Source organism: Emiliania huxleyi (genome assembly GCF_000372725.1).
Source record: "Emiliania huxleyi CCMP1516 unplaced genomic scaffold EMIHUscaffold_98, whole genome shotgun sequence".
Lineage (NCBI taxonomy): Eukaryota > Haptophyta > Isochrysidales > Noelaerhabdaceae > Emiliania > Emiliania huxleyi.
Window position 1 is genome coordinate 408510 of NW_005194754.1, and position 15798 is coordinate 424307.

Sequence of the window (15798 nt, forward strand, 5' to 3'; positions counted from 1 at the left end):
CCTACGGTCATACGGCGGCGTCAGAGGGGGGGAAGGGGCGCGAAGCGTGAACATGGAGGCAAGCAGGTGGTGGGCTGCACCTGGCCAAAGCCGGCGACCTCGAAGTTGTCGTAGCTTGTGCGGATATCGCTGAGCGTGAGAGGGACCGGATCGGCAACAGCATGGGCGGCCGCGTCAGCGGCCGGAGAGGCCGGAGAGCCATCCGACGGAGGCCGGTCGTGCATCGGCGCGTCAGCCGCAGGGGCCGGGGGGGCGGCGGCATCCATCGCTGCGGGTCGCTGCGGGCCGACGATTGTGGACGGAGGCCGACTGAAGCTGGGACGTTCTACGGTTAAACCAAGAGCGTCGGCGCCGACACGAGAGACTTATAAGGGTAGACAACGCACCCGCTTCGTCCCGCGGCGGATGTAGAGCTCTACAGCTCTACAGCACTCCGGAGCGCTCTACATCTCTACAGCTCTACAGCGCTCTACACTCTACATCCTCTACACCCTCCCTCAGATGGGGACCTCCCTCGCCGCTCGCGGCCATCCATACCACTTCCCTCGAAGGCTTCCCTGAGCGTCATAGCTCGGTGATCGCGCCGGCCGGACACCACTGTGACGTCCGTTCCGGGCATTCGGGGAAACGCGACCTTCGGGGGCAAAGACATGGGCTCTATGGCTCAGACTGGACTTCTCTTGGTCCCTTCTGATGCCCAAGGCCTCACCTGGGCCTTACCTGGGGTTCTAGGGGCCGGGCAGGGTTTGCCCCCCGAAAGTGGCCCGGGGAACCTTAAGCGCGAACGCTGGGATTTTTTCTTTTCGTCTGAAGTTTCCAGGTCGCTCAACGGAGTGTTTGTAATTAATTTTGTACTCGCGCGATCCGATTTCTTTTCTCCCGACATGAAGTTTCTCTCCATCCCGATGGACGCGCGTGCCGCCGCCGAAGCTCTGCTCGAGAAGCGTGGGGCAGGGCGGTACAGCCTCGGCGTTCTGTGCCTGTGCGGCTTCGGGTGGATGAGCGACGGCGCCGAGAATGTCGTCCTCTCCTACATGCTTCCCACGCTCGAGGACCTGTGGTCGCTCTCGCCGGGCCAGCTGGGCGCCATGTCGACAGCCATCTACTTTGGTCAGGCGGCGGGCGCCACCTTCTGGGGTGCGCTCGCGGACGCCGGCGGCCGGCGGCCAGTCTTCCTCCTCTCCCTCGCGCTGACCGTGCTCTTTGGCGTCGCATCCTCGGCCGCGCCTGGCTTCTACACCTACTGCATGCTCCGACTCGTCACGGGCTTTGCCATCGGAGGCGCAGCAGTGCTGTCTCGCCGTCCCGGCCGTGGCCCGTCCCGTGACGCCGGTCGTCCGCCGCAGGGAACCTGCCCCTCGCCGTCTCGCTCGCCTCGGAGCTGCTGCCACCCTCACTTCGCGACCGCGGCGTCGTCGCGCTTCAGCTGTTCAACGAGATTGGCAGCCTGGGAAGCACCGGCCTCGCCGCTCTGCTGCTGCCCGGCCGATGGCGCCTCTACCTCTGCCTGGTCGCGCTGCCCGCGGCTGCGGTGCTCGCGGCGGCCGCCTTCGCGCTGCCCGAGAGCCCCCTCTGGCTCATCTCGGCGGGGAGGGGCGGCGAGGCGGCGCAGGTCCTCGCCAGCATCAGCGCGGGAGGGAGCGGCGTCACGCGGCTGCTTCCCCGCAGCCGGACGCTCGCGTCGGCAGACGCGCAGAGCCGCATCGTCGCGGCGCGCGGCGGCGGCGAGGGCTGCGATGGCGATGGGACCGTCGGGCTGCCACCGGCCAGGGATGATCGCGCCGACCGGGCTCGGCGCCCTCGCCTCGCCATCGGCTGCCCGCACAGGCTCGGCGGCGCGCTGCGACCCGTGCGTGGCCTCTGCGTCGCGTCGCTCCGGCCAACCACGACGCTGCTGGCGGCGTTGTGGTTTGCGGCCAACTTTGGCAGCGGCTGGTGGGCCTGGACTCCCGAGCTGGCAAAGCGGCAGGGCTTGGCGCCCGCCTCCATGTACGTGGCGATGACGGTTGCTCGCGTGGTGGCGATGGCCGCGTTCGTGCTCGCTGCCGCTGTGATCAGGTGGCGCCGCGCAGCCTTCCCTGGGGCCCTGCCCGTCGTGACCGCATCCCGAGTGGCGCAGGCGCACCGGCGCCTACCCGCTTCTGCTCTCCGCCCTCGCGGGCACCCTGGCGTGGTCCTTGGCGCTGACTTGGATCGTCGACAGCCGCGAGGTGCGGGAGTAGACGCACGTGCAGATGTGCTGACGGCACGCAGCAGAAGGCACGGCGCGTGCGCCACTGCCAACTGCGCCCTCGCGTTTGCTCCCCCTCCCCGCCACACCCCCGCCCAACGCGCACCTTTCCATTGCCCCTCGACCCTCGTCGCAGCGGTTCGCCTCGGACCTCTTTGTCGTCGCCTACGCCCTGTTTGCCCTCACCTTTGGCATCGTGTGGCCAGTCCTATACGTGGTCACGCCGGCTGCCTTCCCTGCCACGGCGCGCGGCGCCGGCTTCGGCTTGGTCAGCGCCTTCAGCAAACTTGGCGGCCTAACGTGCCCCAACGTCGTCGCGCTGCTTCTTCCACCCGCCTCGCCGCCGCCACCGAGCGCGCCGCCCGAGGCCTCTTCCCGGCAAGGACTCGCTCCTCTTCTTGGTCACGAGCAGCCAGCGCTGCACCGTATTGGTCGACGACGCCCCTGCGTCTATCTGCTCGACTTGCTGAGCATTGTTGCTCACGGATAGGATCGCTCTGTTGCTGTAGGCCTTCTATTCACGGTTGGCTGGGCCATTGCGCTTGGCACTGCCGCGCTGCAGGCGGCGCGGCATCATGACGTCAGTGACGCAGAGGCCGCCGAGGAGCCATGCGCGACATCCACAGCGCCGCCCGTGCCATCACCGGCACCGGCACCGGACCGGTCGATGCCGATGGCGCCCGCTGTGGAGCGGTCCGACTCGGAGGAGCGAGCTTCCGTGTAGGCTAGCATAGGAAATGGCAGGTCACTTCCCACACGTCGTTTCATGCGCGGAGAGTGGGCGTCCAGTGGGGACTCCTTCACGCCTGTTTCGTTATTCGTTGTTCTCCCCCGGCCCCTCTGACCCAGCTCTGACCGCGACTGAGCGAGACCGAGAGAGACGCCGCCACCGCCGCCGGGCGTGGCGCCTGGCGCGCGTGGCGGCGCCCCGGTGGCTGGTGTGTGCGGGTGACCGCGCGGGCCCCGCGCCCCCGGGTGCGCCGCGCCCCCCCCCCCCCCGGGGCGACGCCGGAGGCCGGACCGTCGACGTCATGACCGACGCGCGCGCAGGGCCACAGCGCACAGGGCCACCTAGAGGGGGCCACACACACACGGAAGACGAGAGCGAGAGAGAGCGACGAGGAGAGGGCGCGGTCTCTGGGACCGACCACCGATCGGCTGCGGGCTGCCGACCCGACTGGTGGGCCACGCGATGTCAAATCCTTTGTCTTAAGATTGAGGACACAATGAACAACTTGCGTGATGGGCCAACAGCCATGGCGGCCAACAGCAACACATGCCGCACTCTCCACTGCCCAAATTTTCTGTGTGTGCGTCGTTGTTGTGCCAAAGTCGCTAGGGCACGGTGCGGAGCGCATTACTGCACACGGTGCTCTAGCCGCTGTGGCGCAACACAGCCTGTCCACGGGGCCCGAGTGCCCTGCTTACTGGCCCACGCGCTGTCCGTCGCCTGTCAGAGAGTCGCTGGCGTCAGAGGCGCCCCTGGGGGGCAAAGCCAGCTGGCTTGTCGGTCGCCTTGTCACCGCCAGTCCACTTACCAAAGTCGTACCCACCATTGATCTTGTTGCCGTAGGGGGTTCCACCCCACGACTTCTCTCCCGCCTTGGATCCGCCGTCCTCCATGCCGGGCCCGAACTTCGTGCCGTCTGCATCCTTGTAGCCGCCCTTGGCGCCTCCCACGCTAGTCCACTTGTCGATGTCGTAGCCGCCGTTGACTTTGTTTCCAAAGGGAGTTCCACCCCATGACTTATCCCCATCCTTGGACCCGCCGTCCTCGAGGTCCGGACCGAATTGCATCCCGCCGCTCCACTTCTTCTCCATTTCGCCGCGCGGGTCCGTCTTCGGCCCAAAGCCGAAGCCCGTCGCCTTTGCGCCATCCTTCCGGCCAGACATCGTGCCCACATCGAATCCGCCGTTGATCTTGTTGCCGTACGGCGTCCCGCCCCAGGAGCTATCGCCGGCCTTCGACCCGCCATCCAGCGTGTCACCGCGGTTGAAGCCAAAGCGCACGTCTTTACCGCCAAACTTGGACGAATTGGAGAGCTGAGATGCGTTCTTCAGTGCCGCGTTCTCCTTCCTCAGCGCCTCGTTCTCGGCCTTGAGCGCCGACACCGACTCGTCGGCGCTCTGCAGAAAGACTCCGCTGGGCACAACCATCGCGCCGACGAGTCCAATTCCGCAGCCGCCGGCAACGAGGAGCATGGCGCCGGCAACGAGCGCCCTCTTGGTCTTGGGGCGGTTGAACCAGGGCTCCGCGTCCGCGAGGAGCGGCTGGTCCAGCGCCTTGGGCGGTGAGTGCGTCGGAAGCATGCTCGAGATTGCAAACGGCAGTGTGGCTTCGGCTCTTCCGCAAAGGGAGCCCCCGATAACGGTGGCGGGCATATGCTGTGAACCCCCCCCTCCCGGACCCTTGTCTGGGCGAGGTACTTCCAGCCTGCTGTGGGAACAGCTGAACGCTGCTCGCCAAGGCTCGCCCCATACACTGAAACCCCATACGCGCTACAATAATATCCAAAACCCTGAGAGGCGTCTCCCGGTCTGGGGGACGATTTTGACCCAAAACGAATCACAAGGTGAGTACCTCGCCAGAGGCTGGGCCAGACCCTTGTACGGGTCTCTTCTTGGCCTGATGAGCGACTCAACTTGTTGCTCAATGAGCGGAAAGGTACGATACCTACAGTACGCCCTGCACTACACGCACACGCTACGGTAATCCCTTGCGGCCCGATCGAGCCGCAGTCTTCGATAGGCGATGACGAGGCAATCCCCAGGGCCAAGCGAGCCTAAACCGCCACCGCCTATCGACCGCATTCAGTGCCCCGTCGCGGGCAGCCCGAGCACCTGCTTCACCTTGTCGTACACGACGAGCTGGACCCAGATAATCGAAATGACGTGAAGCAGCCGCGCGCGCAGGCCGCGAAAGAGCGCCGGCATGCCACCCTCCGCCACCAGCTTGCGCACCGCCGCGACGACGGAGCCGCCGCCGCCGTTGTAGTAGGCGGTGAGCACCATGTCGCCGGGGTGGCTCATCAAGCACGCAAGCACCGCGGCGGGCAGGGCGGCCACGCACGGGACTAGCCGGTCGAGCGCAGGCCGGAGGCTCTCTGCCTTGCTCACGTGGCAACCCCAGTCGAAGAGGCCGCGGACACATGCGCAGCAGACGTCGAAGGAGACCTGCTTGCCCATCGTGTACGGCACCTGCTTCGCGCACATTGCCGGCATCCCCTCGAAGCTCGCGAGCGCGCCCTTCTCCCGTGCGAGTTTGCGCAGCGTCGCAACCGTACCGCCGTCGCAGTAGTCGGGGTTGGACACCTGGACGATTCGCACCTCCTCAGCTGGACAGAGGACCACGGAGGCCACCGCACCCGCCACCACCGACGCGGCCAGCATGTTGAGCATCTTGTTGGGGCTCATCTGCGCAAAGAGAGGCTTGAGGACTTCGTAGACACCAAACTTGAGAGCGCCCTCCACGCCGTACCCGGCGCAGGTGGGGGCCAGGCCCTTGAGCAGCACCTCAACGCCCTCCTCCTTGACGAGCTTGCGGGTCGCCGCCGTGACGGACGTGCCCAGCTGCGGGTGCGTCTGCATGCGCGTCTTGACGACGTCCAGCGGGGTGGTGTAGCCATGCGAGAGAGCGGCACTGAAGCCGCCGGCTGCAAAGTAGCGCCAATCAAAGTCACTCGCGGCGCAAGGAGAGGCGAGAGAAGTGATAACCACCAAGACGGTGGTCGCGCTCGAGCAGCGCGTCATGTAGCTCAGGCAGCAGGCAGCCGCGTGCTGCCGGCCGCAGAGTAAAACCGTACGGACGCCACGCGTCATCAAAATCCCCGTGCAGCGAGGTGCACAGCCAATCCCGCGAGGGCAGCCTAAAATGTTGCGTTGCGGTTCAGGAATTCTTTTCACGCCTTTGTGTGAATCGTAAATAAATAGGGCAAACCTACTCGAGTAGTGTGAATCGTGCAAGCTTTCGCCCATTCTTTTACGCCACCTGCTGTGCTCCTTTTGGTACCTGTGTCGAACCTGTGTCGGTGAGAGAGATCCCTGTGAATTCTTTTACGCCACCTTCGCAAATGGCAGACGACCTCGCCGCTCTGACGGCGGCGCGCGTCGCCACCACCGGCGCTCGCCTCGAGTATACTCCCGACCTGCCAGCCGAGCGCTCTGGCGGCGATCTCGACGCCTCCGGGACGCTTGCACGCGTGCTCCCCGCGGCGAGGAGCGGGAAAGAGGTTATGCTGCTGTGCGTGGGCGGCGAGGGCTCGATGCGGATGGGTGCAAATCTCGTCCTCAACCTCGCCTCGCTGGGGCTACGCCACATGCTACTCTTTGCGCCCAAGCAGGAGGTGTGCGACGGGGTCTGGGAGGTGCTGCCGCGCGTGGCGTGCGTCTGGCAACCATCCGCCTTCGCCTCGAAGCGGCCCGCCTCGCTATACAACGACGCGATGCGCCTCTTTGGGATGCGCGAGTTCAACCCCGTCGCGCTTGACTTCTTCCGCGCGCGCAAGCGGCTGCTCGTGCAGCTCGTGCTCTCGCACGGGCTCAACGTGCTGCATCTGGACGCCGACGTCGCGGTGCTCGCCAACCCGTACCCGCTCTTCAAGGGGCCGCTCCTTGAGCACCAGCTCATCTTCCAGACCGACAACCCCTTCGCCAACGCTGGCGTCTTTTACGTGCAGGGCGTGGCGCGCGGCAGCGGGGGCGCCTGGCTGCTCGAGGAGCTCAACGCGAGGATCGAGCGGTTCACCTTTCGGCCGGAGTCGGTGCGCGAGCTGCCGCACTCCGGATGGTCGGCGCCGCCCCACTTTGCAAACGCCGACGAGCAGGCCAACCTCAACGACGTGATTGCGTCCGCACTGATCGGAGAGCGGACCTTTGCCGCCGGCGTCGAGTTTTTCGAGGCGCGCGCCTCCCGCACCCGCAGCTGTTTCAAGGCCCAGTTCGCGGGTGCGCTCCTCTAGGCCCGTTCGGCTCCTCTAGGCGCGCTTCAAGGCCCAGTTCGCGCCGGGCCACTGCTGGAAGGCGGGGGCGGCCTCGTACGGCTCGGTGGAGTGCGTCTCGGCGCGAGAGGGCAAGCAGCGGCTCGGGAGCCCTCGCTACCAGGCGGAGACGCACCGCGCGCGCCGCAGCCTGCGGGGCGGCGGCGGGGCGGGAGGCGGAGGGCGCGGCGCCCTCCGCAAGGTGGCGCACCTCTGCAGGGGCGGCGGCGGCGGCGGCGGCGGCTCTCGAGTGGGAAGCCTCGGAGTGCCTGGCAACGCTTCGGCGCCACGATCGTCCCTCTACCTCGCATCGGGTGCGTGTGGCGCCCTCTCTCCCCGGCGCACCGCCGCGGGCCCACGGGCCGGTCGGCGGCAGGTCGCGCTTCGACCCCTTCCCGCGCCGCCGCCACCGTCCCTCGCCGCCGTCCCTCCGCCACTCAGCCACGTCCCTCGCCTACTCGCCGCCTCGCATTCTCACCCTCGCCGCCCTCCCCACGGCAGAGAGCACCTTCTCGCACTTTCCGTACGGCGCCTTCTTCCCTCAGATGAGAGGCTGCCACGACGCGTCGTGGCGGTGGGAGGCGAGGAGCGAGCTCGAGCGACGCATGTGCGCGCCCGAGCACCGCGTGCCCTGCCTGCTAGTCCACATGGCCGGCCTGCGGCAGGAGCAGTGGGGGAGGCGCGCCCTCCTCCGCTCGCTGAAGATATGGAGGCCGGAGGCGGACGCGGTGGCGCCCGCCGCGTGGCTCTCGCCCCGCGCCTTCGCGGCGGCGGGCGCGCGTTCGCCCGAGGAGCGGCGGCGGGCGTGGGGCGGCGAGGCGGCGGGCAGGCTGCTCGTGACGGAGGGCGTCCGCACCTCCTTCGCCTCGATGGGGGAGTATGACCGCTTCGCGGCGCGGCTGCTGCTGCTCGGGCTGCTGCTGCGGCGGCGCGTCGTGATGCCTCCGATCCCGTGCGAGCTCAAGTGGATGCAGCGCGCCCTCGAGCCGCGCCACTTGCGGGGGATGGATGTCGGCTGCGGCGACCAGCGCCAGTGCATCTGGCTGCCCTACCCGCACCACATCGACCCGTGGTGCGCCGGCATCGACTACCTCAACGACATCGACTACCGCGACCTCCTCGCGCGGCGGCTCGTCGTCGCGCCGACCGCCGGTGCAACGCTCTCGGCGGGCGACCTGAAGCTCGCGCGCAACGGCTCGGGGCCGGCGGTGAGGCTCGCGAGCGGCGCGCCACCGCCCGACGAGCCGCAGGTGCTGCTGATGAGGGCGCCTGCAGGCGGCACGAGCGACCCCTTCGAAGCCTGGCTGCCCCTCGGAGGCTTCAAAGGCCGGAAGTGGCAGGCGCCGCTGCCGGTCCTCGTGAACGCAGCGCTACGCGCGCCGCCGCCGGCTGGGTTCGGTGCAAGCGACGCGCAGATGAAGATCGTGCAAGACTGCATGCGTAGCCTCGCTACGAGCCGTGAGTGAGTCGAAGGATCGGGAAGGATGTGGCCGATGCTCGACGAGTCGAGAGACACGTGTGCGAGGATGACTATAAAATCTGTCGGTTAGTTCTCGCCCTGTGAGTGAGGCGCCCCGTGGGCGGGCGTCTGTCGGTTAGTTCTCGCCCTGTGAGTGTGAGGCGCGCGGGCGTGTGGTATTTATTTGTGGGCAGGTTCCTGGTCGACGCGCTCTGGGGGGGGCGCGGGGGCCCCCGGAGGCACCGTGCGCCGCGCCCATAGTCTGAGGGTTAGGTTTCTGGAGCCTCGGGGGTGCTTTTACGCTTTTTGATCGGGTCAAGGGTGGAGAGTGCGACTTTTTACCACTTTGGTCGTCTCGGAGCGCCCAACTTTTAGCATGTTTCAAAAATTTCTTCGGCGCTGCGCGCCGCGGGTGCAGCAAGTACTAGCTATCCCTATCGTCCCGCAACGGCAAAGTAGTTCCCGCACACTATGGCTAAAAAAATGCTCTGCCGCTCGCCCCTCGAAAGCGCCCGCCGGTGTGTGTCCAAACATGTAGCGCTACAAGTTTGTGACACATAAGGACGCATCCTCCCACAACACTTCACCCGCTGGCTTGGTTGCAGCTCCGCCGAGGTACCATCTGCCGGCTTGGTGGGGCTAGTGGCATTCGCCGGAGAGTAGAATGTCCAAAATTTTCGCGCGCCTGCGGCGGCGCGACTTTTACCATTTTGCCCCGGGCGGGCCCACTTTTGTCGTTTTGCCCCAAATCTACGGCTAGCCGTGCTTTTAGCGTTTTGACCCAAATCGGCCGAACTTTTAGGATACCCTCAGACTATGGCCGCGCCGCAGTGCGGAAACGGGGCCCCGGCGCTCAGAGTCGCTCAGAGCACCGACTTCCCGATCTAACCCGGTCTAACAGAGGGTAAATTTGGAGAGATCTCGAGAAGTACACACAGATAGACCCTCCAACCATCAGTAACCTCAACCTGATCGGTCGTACTGACCGCCGACAGATCACTCCAGGAAGCAGACAGGCCGACGTCTGCACGCGGCCGGCCGGGCGAGAGGCTTGACACGATCCGACCCTGCGAGACCCTGACGCTGCTGCTCTAGCTATCAGACATGCACTGCTGACTGCTGCCACAATGTGCGACCTGTGTTGGCCCACTTGGCGGCCTTCCCGGTCAGTGGTGAGGCGCAGTTCAGAGCTGTCGATGGCGCGATGCCGCACTGGTCCCACATTGGTGACACGATACCACCAAGTTTGCCGGTCCAAGAGAGAGGCACTGGTGCTATCCTGAGAAGGTGCGTGGTCCCTCTTGACTGCCCATGCGCGCGAGGCTGTGTAGGCATAGCCTCGAGAGTGCCAGCAGCCAATCCGAGGTGACGCGCATTGCGCCAGAAGCGTGCACGCAGCTGGAAGGACACCTTCCTACTGGCGTACGATCAGGTCGTCACTGAATGCTTGATACTAAGGCCGCGAGCTATGCAGGTGATCAATTGTGCAGCATGGCACGGTCAGCAGCGCCGACAGGCTGTCGCAAGGCGTGATAGCATGGCCCCGCAATATGCCGAATTCCCATGAAAACAAGTGCAAAATCGCGCAAAAAATCCGAAAAAATCGGCGCCTGCGGCGGGCCATTCGACCCCATCCCCCCCCCGCATGGATACCCTCTAGGCCCCCCGCACCCACCCCAGAGTCGACGCGTACTCGAATGCTGCCACTGTCATTCTAGCCGGCGAGCGGCGGCGTCACAGCGTCGACTCTCGCATCGCGATCAGACGCACTGCTTGCCCAGACGCGCGCCTTGGCGCGCTCCTGTGTGGTGCAGGAGGAAGGCCAGCGGTCTCGTGCTGCGCAGGGGTTGTGCTGCGCAAGGGAGCTCAGCAGCTGGCGCTCAACAGCAGCGCTGCGGCGAGCGGCGCAGCCACACAACACTCCCGCCATGTCCACGTGTCATTTCGCGCCAAGATTTGGCGCCAAAATGGCACTTTAGTGTCCACCTAGCCACGTGGTCGCGGCCTGAAGCTCCAAGCTTCTGGGAGTGAGGTCCCACATCACAGAGGGCTCCATTTGGCTCAGTTGGTGGCACCGTCCAATCGTTCGCCGATATCCGAAACCGGGGTGGGGTTAAATAACTTTTGGGAGAGAAGGTACGTTAGTAGAGAGACAACGATCACAACGTCAACGAGGAAAGAGCGACTCCTAAACACGAACGGAGCGTTGTGTCGCCAGCTCGCCGCGCACGTGCTGCGGCCGCAGCGCGGTTGGCGCGCCACGCGGCCGTTCTCGACCAGAGAGAACTCACACCCGACACACAGCAAGCACTCCATGACTCTCCATTCCTTTCTTTGAGCCTCTGGCAGTGGCGTCGGGGCCCCGCAGGCAGCAGGAGCCCCCTCGCGACACATTCTCCCCCTTTTGCGGCGATCGCCCCTCTTGCCACTCGTGGTCGCCCGGCGCTTCACTCGTGCGACAGTCGGGCTCACCTCACGCCGCCGCGTCGTCCTCGGCCTCGCCGGCGACGTCGATCGCGGTTGCCTCGCTCGTCGTCAGCAGCAAGGGGTTCACCGACGTCTCGAGGGGCGCGTCGAAGCGGGAAAAGGCAAAGCGCGTCTCGAACGGCAGGGCGACCTCGTACATCGCGGCACTGCCCTCGATGGCGCCCTCGGCCATCGCGCTCGTGCGGAAGTGGCCCTGCTGCGGGTAGGCGTCGCGGTTGCCGTCGCGCGCTATGGTGGACGAGTACCCCTGGCCGAGGATGCCGTGCGGCAAGGAGCGCGCGGGGGCGTCGCCGTTCGGCTTGACGGAGAGGTCGAGCCGGTGCTCCGGGCCGGAGATGCGGTCGTAGACGTGGTTGGCGTGCACCGTGAAGGTCCAGTTGCCCACCTCGAACGTCGCGCTCGACGACTTGACGCTGACGGACAGGTCCTCGCAGCTCTTGGTGCCGTGCTTGCTCAGGCGGAAGGGGTGGCCGCCGCAGGTGCCGTTGATCATTGCCCAGCCCCAGTTCTGGGCGGTGAGCTCGGAGCCCCAGAAGGAGACGTTGGCAAACTTGTGCTTGGCGCCGATGCACCGCTCGACGGGGTACCCAGGCGGGCAGGTGCCGACGCGCGCCACCAGGTGCATCTCGGTGATGAAGGAGCCCTCGACCGTCAGCTTGCCGCCGTGCAGCATGAACTCGGCGTCCTCCGTTCTGACGTTGACCGCGAGGTCGGGAGACGAGAAAAAGCTGTACAGCTGCCCGTCCTTGCCTCGGAAGTCCGCGCGTCCGCCGTGCGGGTAGAAGAGGTGCGGGTCCTTGTTGATGCCGGCGGGCGGCGATGGCGGCAGCTTGGTGCAGCAGATGTCGGGACCAGCGATGCCGCCGATGATGGTGTAGGTGGTGTCGACCACCGCCCCGGAGCAGAACTCGGCCTTGGTTCCGAGCGGATCCGTCCCCGGGGGGCACGGCGGTGAGAGCGGGGGGTTCATCTCCGTGCGCTCGATCCAGTTGGCGCAGTTGTCCGTGGAGAGGCCGCCCGCCATGGAGAGGAAATCGGTCGGATCGCAGGCTGTGCTCAGGGTCTGTCCGCTAAAGACGTACGTGTTGCCGTTCGGATCGGGAATGCCAATAGGTGCTGGAATCCTAGAGCGCTGCGCCAGTGACTGCTCGAGGAATGCTGCGCTGAGGGCAATCTGAACGAGGCGGGCCATGTTCGACCTGGAGCGGAGGTGGACGCGGCGCGGGATCACGGGCTGGCATGGCCGCTGCACGCGGGGGGATGGCTGCGTGGTGTTGGGGTTAGGGCGGGCTCGCGCACAGAGAAGGCGAGGGGTGGTCGTGTCAGAGTTGGTGATTAGATGGATGGGTGGGCGTCGTCGTGGCGCGGCATTACCTAAACAAGTCTGGCAAGTTTTGCCTGATACTGACATTGGGCGCCGATTTGCGAACACTTAGAGAATGCTATCGGGCGGCGGAAAGGGACGGAAATGAATCGGTTATGTTTTGGGGTTGTTTGTGGAATATCGAACATGAAGCCGCACAATCTCGCTCGGCCGTCCGGTTCCTTGCTTGGACCTTGGTCCTTGCTGAGCACTTGAGCACTGGATAGGGTCGATTCCGCATGGTACGGGACCCCTCGATCGTTTCGCCCTCCCTCACTGGTGTGTTCATTGGGGGGGGTCATAACAAACACGGATCACGGTACAGGAGCGAGGTGCACGCTGCAGAAGCAGTGTCGTCCCCCCTCTCCATCATCCTCACAGTGAGACGTCGGCGGCGATGGCGGTGTGACCGATCGAGCTACTGTAGGGTGCCGAACTTATAAGGTAAGGTTCTATTTGTAATAAAACGATTGGAAGATATCTAGCTTGAGTTAGGTTAGGTGCTTTGCACTGAGTTAGGTACGGGGTATAGCAGCAGTTAGGTACCGGGGATTTCTTTTTTGGTACCGGCGACGGGCCCCTCCGCCCTCGCTGGTACGACGAGGGTGCGGCGAGTGAGGAGGAGGAGGAGGGGGAGGAGGAGGAGGAGGAGGAGTAGGGCATCTAGTAGCGTAGGCACTCGTACTCGAGCGTAGGTGCTCGTAGCGTAGGAGGGAGATGCCTCAGAGTGGTGCGGGCCGCGTGGCCCGTGTGCCGGTCCGGCTGGACCGAGAGGTGGGTAGCAGGAGTTAGGTACATTAGAACAGGAGTTCGGCAAGAGGAAAAGAGCTCCCTAACTCAAGCTACCTTACCTTAAGTTCGGCACCCTACGGTTACAAGAGGAGCTTTGTTCAGCAGGATCCGGGACAGCGGACAGGTCTGATGCAACTGGGCCTGAGATCACCGAGGTGCGAGGACCTTGCGCCAATTTGATTGATTGCGATTTGCGGTCGATGGAGTTTCCTTGTGTCGCATGGTGACGAGAGAGAGAAGAGAGGAGAGAGAGAAGAGAGGAGAGAGAGAGAGAGAGAGAGAGAGAGAGAGAGAGAGAGAGAGAGAGAGAGAGAGAGAGAGAGAGAGAGAGAGAGGGAGAGGGGGAGAGAGAGTGACGCAAGTCGCAACACGTCCCAGGCGCCAGGGAAGGCGAGCAAAAACCTTATCGCGCGCGCTAGACGCCGACTCGGAGGCCGCACCGGTCATGGGAGAGGGAGGCGCTCAATCGCCGCACGCAACGCTTCACGAACGAAACGCGAAACGAAGCCCGGTGGAAGAAAAGAAAAGAGACAGCCAAAGGGAAGATGAGAGCACACATTTGCTACCACCCGCCGGGACGAGAGAGAAAACTTAACTCGCGAATTTTCTTTACCACCATAGACTACCTTTCGTAACGTAACCAACTTAGAAGAAAAAGAAAAACTCGTGGCGTCAGCACGCCGTGGAGAAGCCAGGCACGCGCGGCGCGCTCCCCACAACACCACAAGGGAGGTGCCACTAACAGAGCCAGGGGCCCAAATGCCACCCAGTGCTGCGCGCGCCCGCCCCCACCCAACCCCACGAGGGCGTCGCCGCCCGCAGCCGGAGCCGACGCGACGCCGCCCGCTGCCATCGTACCCGAGAGGATATCATCGGCCCCCACCGACAAAATCCCCTCCCCCCGTCCCCGCGCAGGACACCATGCCGCAGGAAGTGGACGTGCTCAAGATCTCCAACGATGACGCCGCCTTCATCCTCGGCAAGAGCGGGAGGACCAAGGAGAAGATTGCGCGCGTGTCCGGCGCGGAGCTGGACCTCTTCGAGCAGTCGCTGACGCTGGAGATTCGCGGCTCCGAGGCCGAGCGGCGCCGCGCCAAGAAGTGCGCGCACGCCCCCCCCCCACCCCCCCCTCCCCTTTCTCCCGCACCTCGCAAGAAGACCCTCCCCCTCCGGCAGGTACGTCGAGTGCGTCATGGCGCAGCGCGTCGGCCCCGTCACCATCGACGACGACAGCGAGGACGACGACCTTACCGTCATCCAGGTGCCGACCGAGGCGGTTGGCTTTGTGACTGGCTCGCAGGGCAACTTTCTGCGCCAGGTCGAGGAGGAGTGGGGCACGCTCATGTTCTTCGCCGACTTTCGCGGGCGCGGGTCTGGCCGCGAGGTGCCGCCCGCCTCTCCCTCCTCACCGTACAACGCATCGTGACGGGCGTCTGACGTTGTATCTGGAGAACACCCCCCTGCTCCCCGGCTCAAGTCCCTCCCGCGCGGCCTCGGCCCTGCTGCTCTCGGCCCTGCTGCTCTCTGCCCTGTACCTCTGTACCTCGGCCTGCACCTCGCGACACACGAGCTGGACACACGCGACGAGCCGCTCCGCGCCCGCGCCGTCCCCGAGCCGGCGGGAGCTGTCCGCCCTTGCGCAACCTCCTCCACCACGCTCCTCCGCCGGCTCCTCCTCCGCCATCCTCCACCAGAGAGCCGCCGCTGACTCGTCCACCGCGAGATGTCAACCCCCGTGAAGGGCTAGTCTGTTCTCGTCCGTCTCCTCGATCGCCCCATCTCCTCCTCGCCGGCGGGATCCACCTCGCCCTCCGCGCTCCGCTCGACGTCGCCCCGTGCGCTCCTCCTTCCCGCGCCTGATCAGGGCCAGACCGAGAAGCTCGCCATCTTCGGCCCGCGGCGCGGCCGGCGCGGCGCGCAGCTCAAGGTGATGGCGGCCGTCGAGACCAAGGTGCCAAACTACTTCACCGGCGACAGCAAGCCGGACGAGGACGACGACCAGGACGAGTGGGGCACCAAGACGCTCGTGCTCAAGCCCGACGAGCTCTCCTACGCGCTCGGCAAGAAGGGCATGACGCGCAAGAAGCTGGCCAAGTCGTCGGGCTGCATCGTCGAGTGCGCCGCTCCGCCAATCTTGAAGAGAGTACGAACCAATGGCGCGGTCATGAAGAAGGAGATGATGCTGATGACCGCTGCTGGTCTCGCGGTCCTCGAGGCCGGCTCATCCTACCTCGTTGCCCATGATACGGCCGACGAGGCCGCCAAGGTCACGTAGAAGGGCGAGATCAAGGACTCGACCGATGACGTGGTCATCAAGAACATGGGCCAGCAGGAATGGCACGCCATGTCCTAGGCCGAAATGCAGGGCATGCAGAACCAGCTGCATGGTATCGAAGGTCAGGATCAGCGGCTCGATGCACTACAGGCGCAGATCGCGGCGCTACATGCCGAGAATCAGGCGATGGCGACCGACGGCCAGGGAGTGGTTGGC

At 65.3% G+C, this 15798-nt stretch overlaps 6 protein-coding genes across 6 annotated transcripts in view; 4 read left to right on the top strand and 2 right to left on the bottom strand.

The window, feature by feature from the left end:
• Window positions 1-884: 884 nt before the first annotated feature.
• On the top strand, window positions 885-2954 carry EMIHUDRAFT_221745 (hypothetical protein; the record flags this gene model as incomplete). The annotated part of the gene is made up of 5 exons (XM_005756306.1): window positions 885-1302; window positions 1347-2058; window positions 2120-2210; window positions 2367-2661; window positions 2740-2954. The coding sequence occupies 5 exons, from the start codon at window positions 885-887 to the stop codon at window positions 2952-2954; spliced, it is 1731 nt and encodes a 576-aa protein (XP_005756363.1).
• Window positions 2955-3654: 700 nt separating this feature from the next.
• On the bottom strand, window positions 3655-4612 carry EMIHUDRAFT_221746 (hypothetical protein; the record flags this gene model as incomplete). The annotated part of the gene is made up of 2 exons (XM_005756307.1): window positions 3655-3680; window positions 3754-4612. 2 exons carry the CDS (start codon window positions 4610-4612, stop codon window positions 3655-3657), a joined length of 885 nt encoding a protein of 294 aa, XP_005756364.1.
• A 429-nt stretch (window positions 4613-5041) lies between these two features.
• EMIHUDRAFT_108048 (mitochondrial carrier protein) lies at window positions 5042-5980 on the bottom strand (the record flags this gene model as incomplete). Its single annotated transcript, XM_005756308.1, has 1 exon — window positions 5042-5980. One exon carries the CDS (start codon window positions 5978-5980, stop codon window positions 5042-5044), a length of 939 nt encoding a protein of 312 aa, XP_005756365.1.
• A 320-nt stretch (window positions 5981-6300) lies between these two features.
• On the top strand, window positions 6301-7188 carry EMIHUDRAFT_221748 (hypothetical protein; the record flags this gene model as incomplete). The annotated part of the gene is made up of 1 exon (XM_005756309.1): window positions 6301-7188. The coding sequence occupies one exon, from the start codon at window positions 6301-6303 to the stop codon at window positions 7186-7188; it is 888 nt and encodes a 295-aa protein (XP_005756366.1).
• Window positions 7189-8132: 944 nt separating this feature from the next.
• EMIHUDRAFT_439363 (hypothetical protein) lies at window positions 8133-8870 on the top strand. Its single transcript, XM_005756310.1, has one exon. It carries the CDS (start codon window positions 8145-8147, stop codon window positions 8670-8672), a length of 528 nt encoding a protein of 175 aa, XP_005756367.1. The 5' UTR covers window positions 8133-8144; the 3' UTR covers window positions 8673-8870.
• Window positions 8871-14228: 5358 nt separating this feature from the next.
• Window positions 14229-15798, top strand: part of EMIHUDRAFT_108051 (hypothetical protein) — a gene marked incomplete at both ends in the record, with an annotated part of 2980 nt that continues 1410 nt past the window's right edge. The window contains 3 exons of the mRNA XM_005756311.1: window positions 14229-14407; window positions 14484-14691; window positions 15172-15573. Of these exons, the coding sequence (XP_005756368.1) occupies window positions 14229-14407; window positions 14484-14691; window positions 15172-15573 (789 nt within the window). The remainder of the gene's footprint in view (window positions 14408-14483; window positions 14692-15171; window positions 15574-15798) is intronic.

Coding starts and splice junctions, on each gene's coding strand:
- EMIHUDRAFT_439363 (XM_005756310.1), top strand. CDS start 8,145: ATGCCTCCGATCCCGTGCGAGCTCAAGTGGATGCAGCGCGCCCTCGAG.